Raw genomic sequence first — 19,111 nt, forward strand, 5'->3', positions numbered from 1 at the left:
CTTAGCCTCTATACACTCCACCTACATCAGCCTGCAAGTAAGGTGTGTGTGTATGTGTGTGTGTGTGTGTGTGTGTGTGTGTGTGTGTGTGTGTGTGTGTGTGTGTGTGTGTGTGTGTGTGTGTTTATATTCTATTGTCTGGCCAGTCAGTCCCTGGAAGCCTATCTGGCCCGGGTCGGCCATATCTAGCTCCCAGGGTGCTCTTTGATATTCACTCAGCACTCCGACCTTTCATGACTTTTGACCTGACCTTGTAACCCCAGGCTTTTGAGAGCTCCGTCCTCCTCCCCCCTGCCTACTAATACGTGATAAATCATGTCTGCTTTGACACCGCTCTAGATGCACGCACACACATACACATGCACCAGTTATCCCACTGCCATCACCCCACACCCCTTACATTAATGAGCCCAGAGGTTAAAGGTTGTTGACATTCCTCTCACGCTCCTGTCTGAACACTAACTCTAACACACACACACACACACACACACACACACACAGAAACCACAACAACAGAGAGAATTGCTCACAGAACTCTGTGGTAAGGTGAAAAGCTGTAGTGCTCCTATGGGCCCTTTAAAGTCAAACAGAGAATGTCAGAAAGTTGTGTCAAGCCTAAAGTAAACATGTAAAATAACATTTTACCACACAGACAAAGGAAACAATACAGCATATTTAGAGCTTCAAAGTTGAAAAGATCCTGAGGCTGATTCAGTGTGTGGTCTGAGGCTTGTACAGGGCAGTCTGGCCTGTTGCTAGCCAGACTGATGGAGAACGCTGCTGCCATGTGACAGATAATCATTGTATTCTTCTCTGCTGCAGAGTCTTGGCTAGGAGACAAACCGTCTGGCAAACAGACAGCTTTATGGTGCAGAGCTCAATCAAACTGTCTCCATACCCAACGGTGAAAACACACAAACACTCATAAAAGCAAGCCGCACACACATACACACATATGTGCACAAACACACACGCAGATGAAACAAGCCTAGAGCCAGCAGAGCCTAACCCAGATTGATAACACCAAATAAATCAGTCTGTCGATTCCCCCCACTGCTTACAGGAACATAGCTTTATCAACAGTGGCATTTAGATGGTTACATACTTTACTTACCTAATTAATTTAGTAGTGTTCTAATTCAAATGCCATTAACATTGTACACTGGTTGATTTCAGCCATTATTCCTGCATAGATGAGCAGTAAAGTCAGCAGTCATGACAAAAGGAGGGAACCCTTAGCTCCACTGTGCCAAGCGACCTCTGCTGGACATATGAAGCATAACACCAATCTAGTATGCTCCACTGCTGAGTGTCCCAGCAATTGGTTACTGGTTAGGAAATTGGCAACTGTCAAAGTCAACGCTGATAGGCTCTGCTGCCCTCCTAAGACACCCAATAATTTTGCTAAGGAGAGGTGGGCTCCTCACTAACAACGCAAAAGAGGAATAATGTAGAAAAAAAGAGCTGAGCCAGACCACTGTGTATTGAGTGCATAGCATACTGTATCATGTGTGTGTGTGTGTGTGTGTGTGTGTGTGTGTGTGTGTGTGTGTGTGAGAGAAAGTGAGTGATGGGAAGGTAAGTATTATATTTTAAATGTGTGTGTGTGTGTGTGTGTGTGTGTGTGTGTGTGTGTGTGTGTGTGTGTGTGTGTGTGTGTGTGTGTGTGTGTGTGTGTGTGTCTTTGTGTGTTCAGGCATTTGTGTGTCCTATCTTTTCCCCGCTGATAGCTGACCTCTCACCCTCACCACCACCTCTGGACCCTGCAACAATTGTCCCTTTGAGGCCCAGGGGCCCCTCTGGCCCCTGAGTGGGGGGAGAGGGTGTGTGTGTGTAGTTGTGGTAGTAGACCAGTCATGGCAGTCTGATCCTGAGCTGAGCTAACAGGATTAGAGGGGAGGAGTGCCCTGTCTCTGTCTCTTGGGGATCAGAAATGACACTCGGCCTCAGCAGATGCCCTTAGAGGCGCAGACAGCTAACTCTCAATACAGATTCAAAGAGAGTAACAGCAGTTGCCACTTGAATCCTCAGAAGAGCAGTGAAAATATTTTGAACGTGAAAGAAAAGCACACACACAACTCTTTTTTGTACTGTCAAGGCCCCCTTTAGGAAGGTACTTACCTTAACTTCAACAGGCAGTGGCCAGCAGTGGAAAACTGTGTTTACTCAAAAAAGGGAATAATATGTCTTGTATAGTAAAGTAGTTGTTAACAAAAAAACATGCGATTAATGGATGTCTTGGGTAACGATTGGTTAAAAGTGATTAAAACCTGCAGAGCTCATAGAGAAGGAATCTGATGCATTCGATGAGCTAAAACCAAATCAAACCACTACAGACCCGTTTACATGTGGCTCTAATGACGGCTGGCTAAATCACATTGCGCTAATGAATTTAGGGAGTCTCTAATCAAATCTGTGTGATCTGACAACATGACTGACATCCATGTGTGTGTGTGTGTGTGTGTGTGTGTGTGTGTGTGGGGTGTGCACGTGTGCGTGTGTCATTATGGATACAAGTTTGAGGCAGAGAAAATCTGTCTACATGCTTCTGATGCAGAATGAAACAGGGTGTCAGGGTTTTTTATAAAATGTAATAATAAGCATGAAGACATCAAAGTGTTGGGAGGAGAGAAAAGAAGAAAGAAGGAGAGTGAGGGAGAGAAACGAGAGGACATGCTTGTATGCATGTGTATGAGAGTGCATGCATGCATTCATGATTGCACATCTGGCACCCCAAAGAGTGAGATTCCACTGTGACCCTATTTAGCTCTCCATAATATACTCACACTCTCATTACCACCCAGTGTATGTGTGCGTGTGCGTGTGTGCGTGCGTGCGTGCGTGCGTGCGTGTGTGTGTATTCTAGCTGCATCTCCCAGCATCTCCCATTATGCTTTGTTTAAACATGAGAGAGCTCTTTGAGACAAGAATGAGCTGCATGAGGGGATCAAACAACCACACATACACAAACACAGTCAAGTATACTGTACACACGCATACACACGTTTCAGAGTGCCTGTACTTACACACTCTCACACACACACACACACACACACACACACACACAAAGAGACAAAAAAATGCAATACACCCCCCCTACTGCTCTGATTAATAAAGGTCAATTAGCAATTATAATTTCCATATTTAATCAGTCCCCTGTGGTGTTGCTCTGTGGCCCGAGCTCTGACAACTGTCTCTCTCTCTTTCTCTCCCTCTCTCTGCTGCTCTGGCCCTTTTGCTTTATGTCACGCTCCTCCGCTCTTTCCATCTCCTTCGTCATTAACATCTGAGCATCCCTCCCTTCTCCACCTCCGCCTCTCCGAGCCCCTCCCTTCATACCGTGTCATCCCTCTATCCTACACCTCCCCCTCTTTCTCCTCTTCCTCTGTCTTTCCTCTCTTCCTCTCTCTCTCTCTCTCGGTCCTCTCTGATGAATGCCTCCCCTCATTAATTTTGATGTTTTTCCTCTTGCTGTGTTCTTCCACAGGCCTTCAAACCTCTCGCTAATTGCAATTAATCACTGAGGGAAACAGATGCTGGGAACAAAGGCAACCTGGGGGGGCCACGAGTCTGTACATGTTTATGTGTGTGTGTTTGTGTGGGTATCAGTTCGCACTTATGTGTCCACGTGTGTACAACAGGGTGGGGGTTTGATGAAGCTGTCAGTTGTGGTGCCACACAAAAGTTGGGTGCCTGCAGGGCTCTGACATCAACCCTGGGCTGTGTCAGGGGGGTGTCACCAGGAGTGTGTGTGTCTGCTTAAATGTGGGTGATTTTTGCCTTTCGTACGGTATGTGCCTGACCCTGTCACAGCTCATCGTAGTATCTGTCTGACCCTACTGTGTAGGGATGACAATGAGCGCTCATAAAAAAAGATAAAGACAATAGTAAATGGACAACAGGAGAGGAAAGAGGAAAAAAGAGCAGCAGCTTCTTGCTTTAACAAGTTGCTAATGGCTGCACCCCTGTGACACTCAAGTCATTTCTGTGTGAGGACGACCGCTGCAAAAAACTGCAGCAGTATGATTAAAAAAACAAACAAACACCATGAAAATTACAATTCAACATGTTTCTTCGTTCCTTTTTCTGATGTTTACTTGAACATGGTGATTACTGAACTCCGGGAGGTGTTATTTTATTCCAGCTGCAGAGAATAATCAAAGTCTCTTTCTTTCCCTACTACAGTATCTTGTTTTTTTCATATGAATCCTCCACCTCCCTCCCGCCATCCAGCCATCCCACCTTCAGCTATCTGTCGTCACTGCCGGGCCTATTGTTTGAGAATTCACATTCAGTAACAGCTCACTGAGAATACACTCTTATGTTTAGGCAAACAGGCGCCCGCACAAAGACACAAATCTTTAACCGTTTAGCTGAATCAGAGGGTTTTAATTTGTGTGTGTATATATTTGACTGTTTGTTTGTGTGTGTGTGTGTGTGTGTGTGTGTGTGTGTGTGTGTGTGTCAGGCGATATTATCCACCACAGCTTTCTGCATCACTTATTAGCCACAAGGAGGCAGAGAAAAAAGACTCCTGAAAAACACAGTCACTCGAAACAAAATGGAGAAGAAACGAAAAGAAACCACAAGTCATATTTTCTAGTGGGTACACACACACACACGCGACAATGCATGCACTCACACAGACATACACACCTAAGGAGAATACACTCAAACTACACTACTCAAATCCGCCGTAAGCGTTGAAAAACCAATCGAGTAATCAGTGGGAGGCGATATCGGGAAAAGATGCGAGGCTCTGCTATGTTTTAACACAAGCTTGTTATGCTCCAAATCCACTTCAGGAACACAGCAGAGTGTCCAACACAATAGACTCCAGCTCCACCGCAGATAACACACTACAGCTTTTTTTCTCCTATCACTAGGAGAGGATCATTCTAAGTAGCTTTGAGCCCGTGCATATGGGGTATCGGGACAATAATGAAATCAAGCTGATCTGATATATTCTCTGGGATTAACACAATACGGTGACCCCTACATAAACCCGGGCACACACAATCAGTTTCAATCTGCAAAATCTGAAAGATAGCTGGGCTAAAAGAGGGAGGAACGGGAAGGAGGGGAGTATTAGATGGAGGTACGGGAAGGGAGGCAGTGTTAAGAGTGTGGCACCTCATAAATTGCTAAGAGGACGTGAAGCAGGCGCTGTGTTAATGCTGTAGGTGTGGGCCTACCCCATGTGCCCTTTCTCGTGCACTCTCTCTCCCTCACATAATCACAATATAGTACAAATCATACTGTGTATTGTAAGCTCTTATAGAGTGGAAAAATAACACATAATTATAAAATGAACACGTAACGTCCGATAATGAGGAACAGAAAGGATTTATGTATGTATTTCTCTTTACGTATACGTATGTGCCAATGAGTCATGTGATAATGACAGCGCAGTGTACACAGCTAAGGCCTGACCCTCTGTTCTGCAGCAGCTTTATCCGTCACTTCTGCTGTCACACTTCAAAGCCCAAAGCATATTGAGCTGTTTTTCATTTCTAGTAAAAGTAGAGTGGGAGGCGATCTTTACTGAAAGCCTGGAGGAAGCTCTATTAAGTCTCTACTGTTCTTTACCTGACAATCCGATAACTTCAAGAAATGACAAAGCCTTCTTCCCAAAACACAACACCAAACCCCCCAACCCTCACACACACTAACACATTCCCTTGACAATTCCTTCCCAGCAGGCTCCACTCAGCCTTTATTCATTTTTTATATATCACCTCCTGTGAGTCTATTGCTCGGCATGCAGCAATCGCTGCACTTAACCCATTATGCTAGGTAACGCTCCCCAGAACGGTCGCTCCCTCCCCGGGATAAATTATTAACTTCCTCCACATCCCGCCATTTATCACTGAGCCCCATCGAGCAGAACGGTAGAACCATTGCTCATATATCCATGGCAACAAGGGCCCATTTGTGCAGCAGTTGGATGCTGCTGATGATGAAGGGAGAGATGATGACAAGGAGGAAGAAAGAAGACAAATAATAATACCTGCTCTTATCAAGCTCTCTATCGTTAGCGTCAGCTCATGCTCCTCTCTTTGCACTTGGTTTTCCTTCCTCCTCTACTGTATATCTCCTCCATCCTCTACTGTCACTCTTTTTACAACGTCTATGTGCCGCCCCTTGCCTCTTCCTCACTTGCTCCTCCCGCTGTATTCACGCCATCCACTTGTCTCCTCATGTCTGAGATGGCAGCAGTATGGGTAATTAGATCAGAGCTTTTCTCTTGTCTCCATGGAAATGAATCATACAGTCAGGGTGACAGTCTGAGCTTTAGCGCTACGCGGTAACCTAATCAGAGCGTTTGAACCCCAGCCAGAGCAGCAGCATAACCTAATAACACCAAAATGAACCTGCAGTGACCTGCATCCCTGCGCACAACAGCGCACACAGACAGGGGTGACGAGCAGGTCTGGTTAAACACACCAGGTCATGTCCCAGGATGTGCCAGTGTGTGTGTCCGTGTGTGCACGAGTGAGTGTCTGAGCTTGAGAGGAGAAAGCCCTCACAGGTGTCCTAATTCATGAGCAATCGCAGCTCATGAATAATTAAACACAAAATGCAAATGTGCTCCTTTGATCATTTACATTCATGTCTAACAGAATTAATTAATCAAACAAACCTTTTCTTTATTCCCAGTGGAATAGATAAACCAGCAGTCAGAGCGCACAAACACGCACACCCACGCACACCCACGTACACACGCACACACACACACACACACACACACACACACACACACACACACACACACACACACACAGGCAAACAAGTTTACTAATCACACCATTTAGCCACATCTGAAGGAACAAAATTCTGTGTGCTGAGCAAGTTAGCATGACTCAACCTTGGACCAACCACATGGTGAAGATGACTTATCTCTTCATGTGAGATAACTCTAATCTCCTCTCGTCGCTACATCTACTGTATGCTAATGCAGTCTGCACGAAAACACGGAGCGATTTAAGCATAAGCTCTATGGTGAACGATGATCAGGTGCGTTTCTGTGATAGTACGAACAGTCGATTGTTGTTACATCTCCCCAGAAGATACAGGTCGCACTGTACCTTCTGCTGGAGCATACACACAAGCATACACAGACGTAGTCGTAGGCAAACGCAAACCTACAAGCTTACTCATACAGCATGATACACGATGCAGAGAGAAGTACTGTACGCTCTCCTGTGAGACTGGGAGACAGATGGTTGCTAATGGTTCTGACGGATAACACAACCACACAAATACACACAGAGAAGACACACAAACCACACCAGGATGGTCAGGATTTCATAGGCTTTTTGAAATGCTCACTGTGAGAGATGGACCTTATAAACAGCCACTTTTCAGCTGACCTCTTGTTTATAGCAACAGTATCATACACAGAGGGAAAGCTCATAAAGAAAGAAACAGATCTGCCTCCCTCCTCCCTATCTGTACAGATCTCTTTCTCTCTCAGTCTTGGTTTTTTTCCGCGATTAGCGGTCCTCTCCTTTGCTTAACCTGCCTCCTCGCCAAACCAACTCCTCACTTTCTCTTAATAAGTCTGTTTGGATGCAGCGCACACTTGAAGAGTCCTCACACAAATACAGACTCCGATACATACACAGGCAAACTCCTGTGACTCCCTGCCAGCTCCACTCCCCTCCTGTCACACCCTTCTCTCATCAATTTCTCCTCTGTAACAGAGAGAGGCACGTCTGACTTATGGAGGATATCAATATCTCCGACTTAAAGGGGAGGGGGGGGCACACACGCCGGGCTTCTTTTAAGACACCTCGTAAAGCTAAATGATAGTTGAAGGGGACGAGAGACGGAGGGGAAGGCGGGGAGAGAGAGACAGAGGGAGGGGAAGCGAGTGCCAGTTGTTAACGTGATGTCAGGACACCGTAAATAACTGCGATAAAGATCTACAGCGTGTGTGTGACGTTTGTGTGTGAGGTATGTTGGTAGTATTAAGAAGGTTAAAAAGGACTGAACGAGTGATCACCTGCTGTATACAGTATATGTGTATTTGACGTTTTACGTCGGACACGGTCGACACAATGTGTATTATCCACTGCCTGATCCTACCTGGGGATTTATGCTAACTGCCAGTGTCCGACATGTCTAACACTGGGCTGTAAATAGCTGTCTGTCTCCGGTGACATTGCCAAACTGTCCATAAACCTGTCACCTACGACAGTTTCAGTCACACGGGACAGGACGGGCCAGGCAGCCATTAAACTCAGTTTACACTACACTGTGTGTGTTGGGGGCGGGGGGCTGTGCTGCATGCATTTGGATGTCTCCAGGAAGAAATTAAATGTATGCAGGAAGAGTGCAAGGCTGGGGCTTTGTGTGCGTCTAAATATTCATGATGCTGTTAAAGGGTAAAGGTTGACACAGGTTGAGATTCTGTGCGTTTTTTTGTAAACATATACATCACTCTATAGTTAGGCCTTTGACATTTAGAGTACACACACACACACATGCAGCTGGAAATACACACACCTGTTGACACACAGACACACACATACACACACACACAAACAGACACACACACACACACACAGATGTGCTTCTGAATGAGGTCAAGGAGTCAGTGTTGAACTGAGGAGAGGATCAATAGAGCTCTGAGTGTTTGTGCACCTTTTGCCTCCCTCCCACATTTTCTATGCCTTTTCGAGATCTCAAGATCTCTCCATCTATCATCTTTCTCTCTTTCTCCCTTTTTTTCACGATAAATAAAACCACCACTGCTAACACAAATACAATAGAGCAGCAGCCATTACAACAGGGTATCTGTAAATACCCATAAACTGCTATATGCCATATCTGCTGTGTGGTATAGCTGTCAGCACTGTATGAGTGTGTCTGGACGTGTCCCAGAGGCTGTGTTCATTCTACTGTGGGAGACCTATGGCTGGTGACTCCAACTCACTGGCACCCCACTAGCAATAGCACGGATGTGATAGGCAGATGAAAAGAGAACAAGGCAGTGATAGAACGACAAGCAGAGGAGAGGCAGAGAGAACATGTAAAGGACAAAATGCTTTCTTCCCTGGTTGGGAGCATCTCATTTTTTTCTCATTAGAGAACTCATCTGAGCTCAGAGGATAAAAGGAGGACTGATAGCGGGTATTTCTCTCTCACTCCATCTCTCCCTCTTTTTCTCCCACTGTGCACACGCCACCTAATTAATTACACCCTACCATCGCTCTGCTACGACAACCACTGCCGGCTAATTAACGGCACGCCTCAATCATGACCCCTTTTCAAGGGTTCTGGATGTGTTTGTGTGAGATAGAGAGATGGTGGAGGAAAAGTCTATGTGTGATATTCAGTGGAGAGAAAGAAAAAAATCAGCAGGAGGAAAAAAGCAGGTGGGGCAGAGAGAATGATGAAAGACAAATGGATGAAATATAGCTAATAAGAATTGTTGAGAACAGCAGAGGTAAAAAAAAAAAAAAAAAAAAAATGAATGCAATGCACACATGAGGAGTTGAACACTTTGATGTGACAGACAGATGCTCAAGAGAAGGGAGAGAGAGAGGGGGCCAGGAGATATAGGGAGCAACTCCTCTCCACGCTCAGCTGGACTCTATCAGCCAGGCTGGAGCCAGACAGGCTGGTGGGGAGTCCCAACTATGGGGTGTCTCACCCCGGACATGTCACTCCCAATCCCCTCTGAGCTTGCCTGAGCCTGGCCAGACCTCAGTGCTGCTGCAGCCTGCCACGCCAGGCTCCATGGCTCCTACTGCCCCAAACGCAGTCATACTGATCGTATCAGAGAGAAAAATGGAGCGAGGCAGGGCCTACGAAAACACACATAGGCTGGACAAGCTGCACACCACGTACGCCACATGTAACATCGACACGGCTGAATTGAGAGCGAGAGAAATGACGGGAGAGAGACGGAGAGGGAGGGAGCTATAATTTGTTTAGTGTATGTGATTGCATTAGTGTAAGGGTCATATTATTCTTCACCCACGTCACACAAACAGAGAGCTGAAGCCCATTGGGGCAATCATAACATTAATAATGCTTGACTGGGGCCAGACAGATACATATACACACACTATATATATACTCATACCCACACACGTGTTTCCTGTGATCTGCTCAACAGTTTGTGTAGAGATTGAGGACAGAAGGGTTGGAAGTGAGAAGTGAGAAAACAGAAAAGGGGGACCACAGAGGAAGTAAAATATACGAGAACAGAAAAGTATAGTTAAATGAAGATAAGCTAAAAATGTCACAGAATTAAGCAGTGCTCAGCAACTAATAATTACCTGTCAAAATGAATCTTATGAGTGATTAATTAATATTGTTAAAGACATTACGAAGAACCAACTGACCATGGTAAATACATCCAGAGATTTTAAATATGAAAGTGAGTGTTAACATTTCCTGCATCTAGTAGCATCCTCATATTTCATCTTGCAAAACAAAAAATATCTGTATAAATATTTTTGCTTTGGGTGAAAGAAGTAATAATGAGGTCAGGGAAATTCTAAGACATAATTTAAAGAAATATTTCTGTCAGGTAATTGGAATTTTTTATTTATTTAGTGGCTGATCACACAGGGGATTTTTTAAATAGCTTAGAAAGAAGCTATTGGACAGGATAAGTCAATATACTGTGACTTTAAAAATGTAATATTTGTGCACCAAGGTATTTGAAAAATGTTAATAAGGACAGAAACGAGGTGAAGGTGATAATTCCTCAATGTTATTAACACAGATGTTCAACCACCAGAAAACGTTGTTAAATAATGATACATTCATATAACCCCCTAATCCATTTTAAATTTCCTTTAGATAAAATTATCAGACAAGTGTTTAGTTTTTTTTCCGTAATACGATAAAACAACCGTGATTAAACAAAAAGTGACATCTAAATCGTCATCATCACTAGGACACTATAAATGGAAAATAAGAGGACAATAGAGCGACAAAGAAAGAGTGAGAGTGAAACAGAATGTACTAGTAATGGGCCAAGAGCAGAGTAGAGAGGCCATGTTCGCTGTCAGCCATTAACATGGCCGGGACTAAATTATTCACAGCACCCCGTCACCCTACACAAGCCTGGGCTAACTCAGACTAAAGAGGGCTGTGTGTGTATGTGTGTCAGTGAGTGCATGTGGTCGAGTGTACGTGTGTGAGAGAGGGATTCCTTTTAAAGAAGGGGCTCAGTATTGCCATCCTGTGGCTAGAACAAGTACAATACGGTGTACAAGCCATTTCTATTACTGTAGTGCACACACACACACACACACACACACACACACACACACACACACACACACAGAAATAGGTTTAGATGATTCTGAAAAACATGCACGCCCTTTGAGTGTCATGTGCAGAAACAAGCACTCACATCTACACAAACACAAAAGCACACATACAGTACACTGTGCGCAAACATAAAATAAACGAGGAGAAACAGAGAACTGTTTTGTGTAGAGGAAGCTGATTTCCATGCAGCCTGCTGGTTTACTATGGAACAGGAGAGACTGGTTAGCAGGAGCAGCTGGGCAAACAATACAACCTCACCTGGAGTCATTTACATGGATTGTGTGTGTGTGTGTGTGTGTGTGTGTGTGTGTGTGTGTGTGTGTGTGTGTGTGTGTGTGTGCAGTTGTTATGTTGAGAGGGATGTCTCCTGTTGCTGCTCTTCTTCATCATGTTCCTGAAAGTGCAGTTGGCAAGGAAACCAGAGAGAGAGAGAGAGAGAGAGAGAGAGAGAGAGAGAGAGAGAGAGAGAGAGAGAGAGAGAGAGAGAGAGAGAGAGAGAGATGAGAGACAAGTCAAGTAGCACCGTTGCGGGTAAGAGCAAGACGAAATGGGAAAGAAAAGGCAGACAAATAAAAGAGGAAATATAAAAGCAGAGGGTCTTGGAGGAAAGTGGCGGGGGGTTGGCAGAGATGGGGGGATGGCTGGAAGGAGATGGAGTTGGGAGTTAACAGAGGGGAGGCAAAGAGCATGTGACAGTGCGACCCATGCCTCCCACTGACAAGCTTTATTACAGTCCCACCTGCAGTGAGACAGCAAAAAGCACTTAGCCTCAGCCAAGTCGCCTGACAGTGGAGGACAGTATGAGAGGGAGGGAAGAAGAGAGGGATCGACGAGCAGAAAGCAAGGAGGGAGAGAGGGTGGAGGTGGAGACAGGGAGGCTGGGTGGGAGGAAGGGATGATTGAAGTCATGGGGTTACAGAGGGAGGGAGAGAAAAGGAGATAAAAAAGAAAAAGGAGCGGGAAAAGGTGAACATGACAAGAGCATAAAGAAAAACAAAATTAAAGGAATGAATCAAATATTGCTCAGTTGTTAAGCTCACATCACTGACAAAACCCTGTTTTCATAAAAAAGAAAGAAAAGAAAATTATCTCTATAAAACACTTCACACAAATAGTTTTTTGTTGTGGAGCAAGGTTTTCTTATGTATGTCTATCTGCTGTAAATGAAAAGAGACACACACATACACAACACAGCCTGCTGCCAGCTCTGAGTGTGCAGGCAGTCAGGCTTAATCCTGCTTGAACACCTGTTTCCTTTGTGAGGTCAAGGGTTAGAGTCTGGAGGTCTCTCACTAAGTGGTCATCTTTGTTAGGGCTACTGCTGAAACATGTCTGTAACCTGACCTCAATGCCCTACACTGAGCGTTAACCTCACATCGGGTGGCCTCACCAGCTCCTAAATATAACTTCTCCCAAGCCCCAAAAGAGGAATTCTTTGGTCCACGTTGCACTAAGTTGAGTTATTATATTATTATATATATACTGTAGAATGCAGGCAAACGTTCAGCCTCAAACAACGTAACAAACTCTTAGATGCTTTTTGCTGTCATCAATTTAGTGCAATCCATGCAATGTGTGAGAAGGAAATAATTAAAGGGGTGAAATGAAGAGTGGGTTATTACTTCCTGAACGGCGACAGCTCGCATCTATTAGCCCTCCAGCCTGCTGATGTATCTGCTGATGAGCTATGGCCAAGTAATGACGTGCTCCGCTGGCTGTGAATCCATAGTTCTCCCTAAGTCTACTCTTTCTGGCTCCCAGGCTCTGGATGGAAAACCACAGTCACTAAATCAAACCCATCAGGAGGGAAGACGAGAGAGAGTGAGGGGGGGAGAGGGGGTTAACGGCCTGTTTCTCAGCCTTTCGGAGAGAGGAATGTGTTGGAAAGGGTACAAATCAACCAGAAGTGACTTCACAATAAGGTCACTGTGACCAGAGGAGAATCCTGACTCAAATAGTAGACACGCACAAACACACACTCACAGAAACAAACACATTAAGCACACACATGCAAACACAGTGAGTGATTGAGTCGGGGCATAACCCCGTGCCCACCCTGTGAGTGGCTAATAACCGTGGCACAGTGCCAAACCCACTGTCTCCTGACTAATTCCCCCATGCCCGCCAGGACTGGCGCCACACTGTAGAACAGAGCTCTGTTTCTTAAAAATCCTGTGATCATTACATTACCAAATTACTCAAATAGATGGATGAACAAACAGCCACAGAGGCCATCCAGCTAGCTTGCCCCCTGAAGAAAGGATATAATCTAAAAGACAATGGGAACACTGTGAATTAAAATGTATTTGTTGAGACTGCTTCCCCTCACACAAACATACACACACACACACGCACACGCACACGCACACGCACACGCACACACACACACACACACACACACACCTCAACGCCCACTCTGCTGAGCTGGAAAAAGAGGGCAGTAAGGTGGCGCTCTGCCAAGCGTGGTGCTGCCAAGAGACTCGGTATACCCTGGTCTCCAGTGGCATGTTAATCGCGCGCGCACACACACACACACACACACACACACCTCCATCTGCTGTGCTTCATGGGAGCGGTGGCAAGCTTGTCACTGTCATATGAAGTTAGCCCACCCTCCTGTCATCCCTACTGAGGGGGACAAAAGAAAAGAAGAAAAAAGAGGGAGTTGGGGGGATGGTGGGGGGGGGGGGGGGGAGCATGGCATTCCTCTCCATGCCTCCTCTGTCACTCTCTGATCTCTCTCTCCAAACACATCCCCTGTCGTCTCTCCATTCAGTGTCCTTGTCTTCCTCTCACCATCCTCCCCACAACTTCCTTCCCCACATCCCAGCACACTATTCCTGTCATCCCTCAGCTCTATTCTTTTTCACACAGCTACTGTCACTCTCCACCTGCTGCTCTGTTCTCTGGACAAGAGATACAAGGATGGGTGGCTATAAACTCCCTCTCATGGACAGACTGTTCCTCATTTAATGTGTGTGTGTGTGTGTGTGTGTGTGTGTGTGTGTGTGTGTGTGTGTGTGTGTGTGTGTGTGCGCGCGCAGTGAATATGCTCTTGCAACATGGCTGTTTATGGATTTAACCTCACTGCTGTGTTCTCCATGCAAGACTCTTAATGTAAAATGTTAACCACAGCGGCTAAAGCAACAGCTCAGCCATTGATCCTCCTCCCATGAAGGGGGGATTGCCAGATACTGTGAATTTCCCCCCTCTGTGCACCAACCAGCACCCACACACCCTATCTTCAGTGGTGCTCCATGCTCCCTCAGTGGGTATTTGTAATTGTATTGAACTGGCCAGCAGCCAAGCACACAAGACTGCCAAGTCTGCCGAGTCCAGCTGTGCCATTGCAATCAAAACACACTCACAGCCTACCTCATGACAATTAGGGTTGGGCATTGAGAACCGTTTCCTACTTGGAATTGTTTCAAAAATTACGATTCCATCGGAATCGTTTCTTTATTGGAATCGTTTGGAGGATTTGGTTTCAAATCTGATCATGGGGTCCAAATTTAACATGTGCAAGTTTTGGTTTCCGTAGCGGCCAGGCACTTGTTGTGTTGCAGTCTTGGAGCACAGTCAGCGGTGCCTTAGTGTGGCTTTATTTTACATTGAAAAATCCAAACTGCAACCCACCTTTGAATCAAAATAAAACTTTCCTCTTATTTGTGAAATAAGCATGTAACCCATTTCAACTCCACCACTCAAAGAATCGGAATCGAGAATCGATAAGAACCGGAATCGAAAGGAAGAATCGGAATTGGAATCAGAATCGTTAATATCCAAACAATGCCCAACCCTAATGACAATTACATCATCAGCACATTAAATTCCAAGACACACACATACATGTACACACAAACATAAATGTACATATTTCTGAATGTATGAGCTTAGTATGACAAGATTGGGGAGAGAATGCTGTGATGAAACAGTAAAAGGGACCAGAATAAATGTTGAAAAAGGTTACATTTACACCACTCTTACCTCTTGGTGCTTAAACAGTGGAGACAAAGAAGAGCATAATGGTACAAATTTCCTCACCATACATTTTCCCCTTTACATTAGTCCTGTTTGACCCTCCCTCCATTAGATGTCTATGCAGACAGTACAGCAGGGAGGTTGTTCCTTTTTCCTTCACCACTAATAGTGATGTATTGACTGTGTGGTTGTTTTGAGCCTGAGGGACAGCTGATGTATGTGAAATGTTCAGTGAATGTGTTCATGGGTCTGAAGCACATTGTGGTCAGCCCAGATGTCACATCCTCCCCACTTCAGCATGTTTCCTGTCTGATAGGGGCTCATGATAGGCCGCAACATGTTGGGACATTTGAAATGAGAAATGGGAATCTCTTGTCTGCATATGTATGGAGATCTCCTTAACTCACATAATGACAACACCACAATGCAATGTGAAAGCACACTGCCTCCCTCTCTCTGTATGCCATTGGTCAAAACAAACATTTACATTAGAGCTGTGACCATTAAGCCAATAAATATTCACACACGCACAATTAAAATCAAACTGCAGTTGACAGCAACTGTGTAACAGCAACTGTCTAAAATCATAAGCCTCTCCTTTTAGCTTTACTCTAGCTGTTGCATAGGGGCCCATTTAATGATTTAAATCCAACACTCTTAAGATCATGACAGATTGTGCACCTCTCTACTCTAGTCGGTGTGAACACCGCCAGCGTGTCTTGTGTCACGTTTCCAGCCTGAGCGGAGGAAATGGGCCGTGTCATGTCAGTGTGAACTGCAGCGCAACACGCATGATGGAGAGCACTTAAATAACTCATGAAAACCCTGTTCTCAACCCACACTAGACCACTGGGAGGAATGTTCAGTCTTCTGTGCGTATGAGTGTGTCTGTGGATGTGCGGTGGCCCTGTTTGTCATGACTGTTTAACCAGGTGCCTTTGAGTGTGTTGTGGTTGAGCTAGTGTACCTGTGTGTGTATGTGTATGTGTGTGTGTGTGTGTGTGTGTGTGTGTGTGTGTGTGTGTGTGTGTGTGTGTGTGTGTGTGTGTGTGTGTGTGTGTGTGTGTGTGTTTTCAGTTGGAAAGAGAGCTTAAGATGAGTTTCTGTAAACGACAGGGGGGCCCTCACGGCTAAACAGATATAGCCTTAGAGAAAAGAGAGAGAGAATGGCCTGAGCAGGAGGGAGTGGTAAACCAGAGAGAAAGATACTGTAGAGCAGGATGAGAGAAAGTAAAAAAAGGAGGGTGGAGAGTTAAGTAAATTAAATTTACAAAAAGTCCTGTGTTTATAAGTGTAAACACACACAAAAAAGGAAGAGAACAGACACCCTGCAAAAAGGCAGTCCAGCTATACTGATTACAGGAGACAGCTGCACTTTCCACATAAACGCACTGAGCTCCAAAACCCACTGTAGTGATGGCCTCCCTCGGGGCATACTCACACACACACGCGCTTGCATGTCATTTATTTTTTGTGTTGGTTCCTGCTTCATCATGACATCTTCCAACTCATCTCTCACTCTCGTTTTATCACTATCATCCTTTACTTCACCAGCATCCCAACAATTTGCTTATTCATCTATCAGGCTGAACACTATACTGCAGATGAAGGAGATGTGAGCGAACCTATAATTCATTGCTCTGGGTCGGGGATGGCAGCAATAAGAAACTGCTGATTACTGATTAGCGGTACGCAAAATGAATGTCATGTCAGTGCATGGTTTGAGAGTCTTTGTGGGCAGGTTGGGTTTGCATTGTTAACAATTAAAAGCAGTTGCTGTTAAACAATGCATACAAAGGAGGTGAAGGGCTAAGATCCCCAGAACATTTGCAAAACAAACTGCAGGGAAATCATGTGTATTATCACCTCCTGGTCTCACACCGCAGCATGTATAGGTTGACTATTGTAACGACAAAAGAAGAAAAAGAATAGTTAATCCAGTTTGGGTGAGAGGATGATAGCTATCGTAGGTATACATGGATACAATACAATGGTTGTGGAGGAGTGCGGTTAAAGCCTTACAAGAGTATGAAGTGTGTGAAGACATGACAGCACAAGCCTGAAAAAGCTCTTCTTTTTTGAAACTCTTCGATGAGTGTTATAGCCACCTCAGACCGTATCTCATTCCCCCCAGGGGTCTTACTACTTCCTTTGTTGCCACACAGCAGGGTCAAAAGGACACCTCACACAGAAAAGAGGAAGCAGAGATAAGGGAGCCTGCTAAGTGAAAAGATACAGAAGGTAAGTCTTAGGGGCCATCCACACGGAAACGTTTTTTTGTGCAAACGCACATGTTTTGCATCGTTTGGGCTGACCGTCCAGACGAATCCTGCAAACGCACTGCCTGAAAACGCACTTTTTTGAAACCAGGTCTCAGGGTGAAAAAATCCGGAAACGGCTCTCGTTTGGCTTCGTATGGATGGTAAATACGGATCCGTATCGATGATGTCATCGCCACACCCCTCTTTCTCTTCAACTGCGGTGAAGCTAAGCGAGCATGTCCCATCTCCGTGGTCAAACCAGCTCACTTCATCTAAATACTGTGTCTCTGCTCCCTGACCCTTCCCTCTAGATTCTACACAATATATATATTGCTAACGTTATGTAGCCAACGTTAAACATCGCTAAAGTAGCTGACCGCTAAAGTAGCTGACCGCTCCAGCAGCGAAGTAACGTTAACGTTAGCTGCTATGGCTGTCTGTTTATAAAGTGGAAGTAGAAAACTTATCAATCGATTAGCTAGCTAATCTGTCTTATAACTCCTTGAACGGATTATAGTAACTTTTACCACGGCTTATTGTAGAAAGGCTACTGCAAGAAAAACGTATAGATTATTAAAAAGACATCATTCATGGATTATTGATGTTTGTTTGACTGCCGATGTTAGAGCTAGCTAACGTTAGCTCGCTACTAGCGCGCTGCAATCATGCAAAATAAAAAGCAATCCACTAGCACATTATACAATGTAAACAAAGACACGTTTTCTTGCGGCGGCAGTGGTGAAAGGTATTATAGTCCACGGATGTATTAAGAGAATGTTATAATCTAGCTAGTCATGTTATGATGGGAAGTGGAAGTGACTATGCTCTTCTTCTCCGTTTTTGGTGAATTTCTGTAGAAGAAACAGTGCCGCCTATAGGCCTGGACTATGAAGTAGCGTATTGAGTCATTTACAAGTGGATTCGTTTGGACGCAACTATTCTTGAAACGAATCCAAGGAAGACGGGTAAAAAAAGATCGTTTTGGTATGTGTGGACGGGGCCTTATTCTGAGTAGTTGAATGATGAAGGCTGAACCAAAGCATTTACTATTGTATGTTCTGAGTGAAAGTCTCTTTCACAGTTGTGACCACACAGAGCGATGAGATTAAGAACAGCAACATGAAACATGACAAATGTGTCAGATAATGCTGCGAGTGATTGTAGAATAGCCACAGGGATATGTAATTGCACTGGTGTCTGTACTAAGATCTATCAAAGATGATCACATTGGTGTAAAGTGACATGCTATGGATTTTACAGTCACATCCTATAAACAGGACTTTAACGTGAACCAGCCATCATTATTTTAAGCCACAGCAACAAAACAGGTGAAAAAAAACCAAAAGTGTGTTGAAGAGTGTGATCTGGCATTTGGGAGAGCTATACTCACTGGAAAGTGGGCGGTCAGATCGGTCAGCTTTCTCTGGCTCCGAGGTCACTGGGTGAGGGGGAATGTGGTCACCTGCAGGCTGCAAAGGCCTTGAGTCCACCTCCTTACTGGCTCCAGCCGCACTCTCAATCACAGTACACGCCTGAAAGATGTAAAGACATAATTAACATACCGGAAATAA

At 44.9% G+C, this 19,111-nt stretch overlaps 1 protein-coding gene across 3 annotated transcripts in view; it reads right to left on the bottom strand.

Moving 5' to 3' along the window:
- gse1b (Gse1 coiled-coil protein b) overlaps window positions 1–19,111 on the bottom strand; it is a 172,995-nt gene that overhangs the window by 96,175 nt on the left and 57,709 nt on the right. For all 3 annotated transcript variants that reach the window (XM_028574106.1, XM_028574099.1, XM_028574113.1), the window contains one exon: window positions 18,931–19,072. In XM_028574106.1, the coding sequence (XP_028429907.1) occupies window positions 18,931–19,072 (142 nt within the window). The remainder of the gene's footprint in view (window positions 1–18,930; window positions 19,073–19,111) is intronic.

This window comes from Perca flavescens, chromosome 1 (assembly GCF_004354835.1).
Source record: "Perca flavescens isolate YP-PL-M2 chromosome 1, PFLA_1.0, whole genome shotgun sequence".
Lineage (NCBI taxonomy): Eukaryota > Metazoa > Chordata > Actinopteri > Perciformes > Percidae > Perca > Perca flavescens.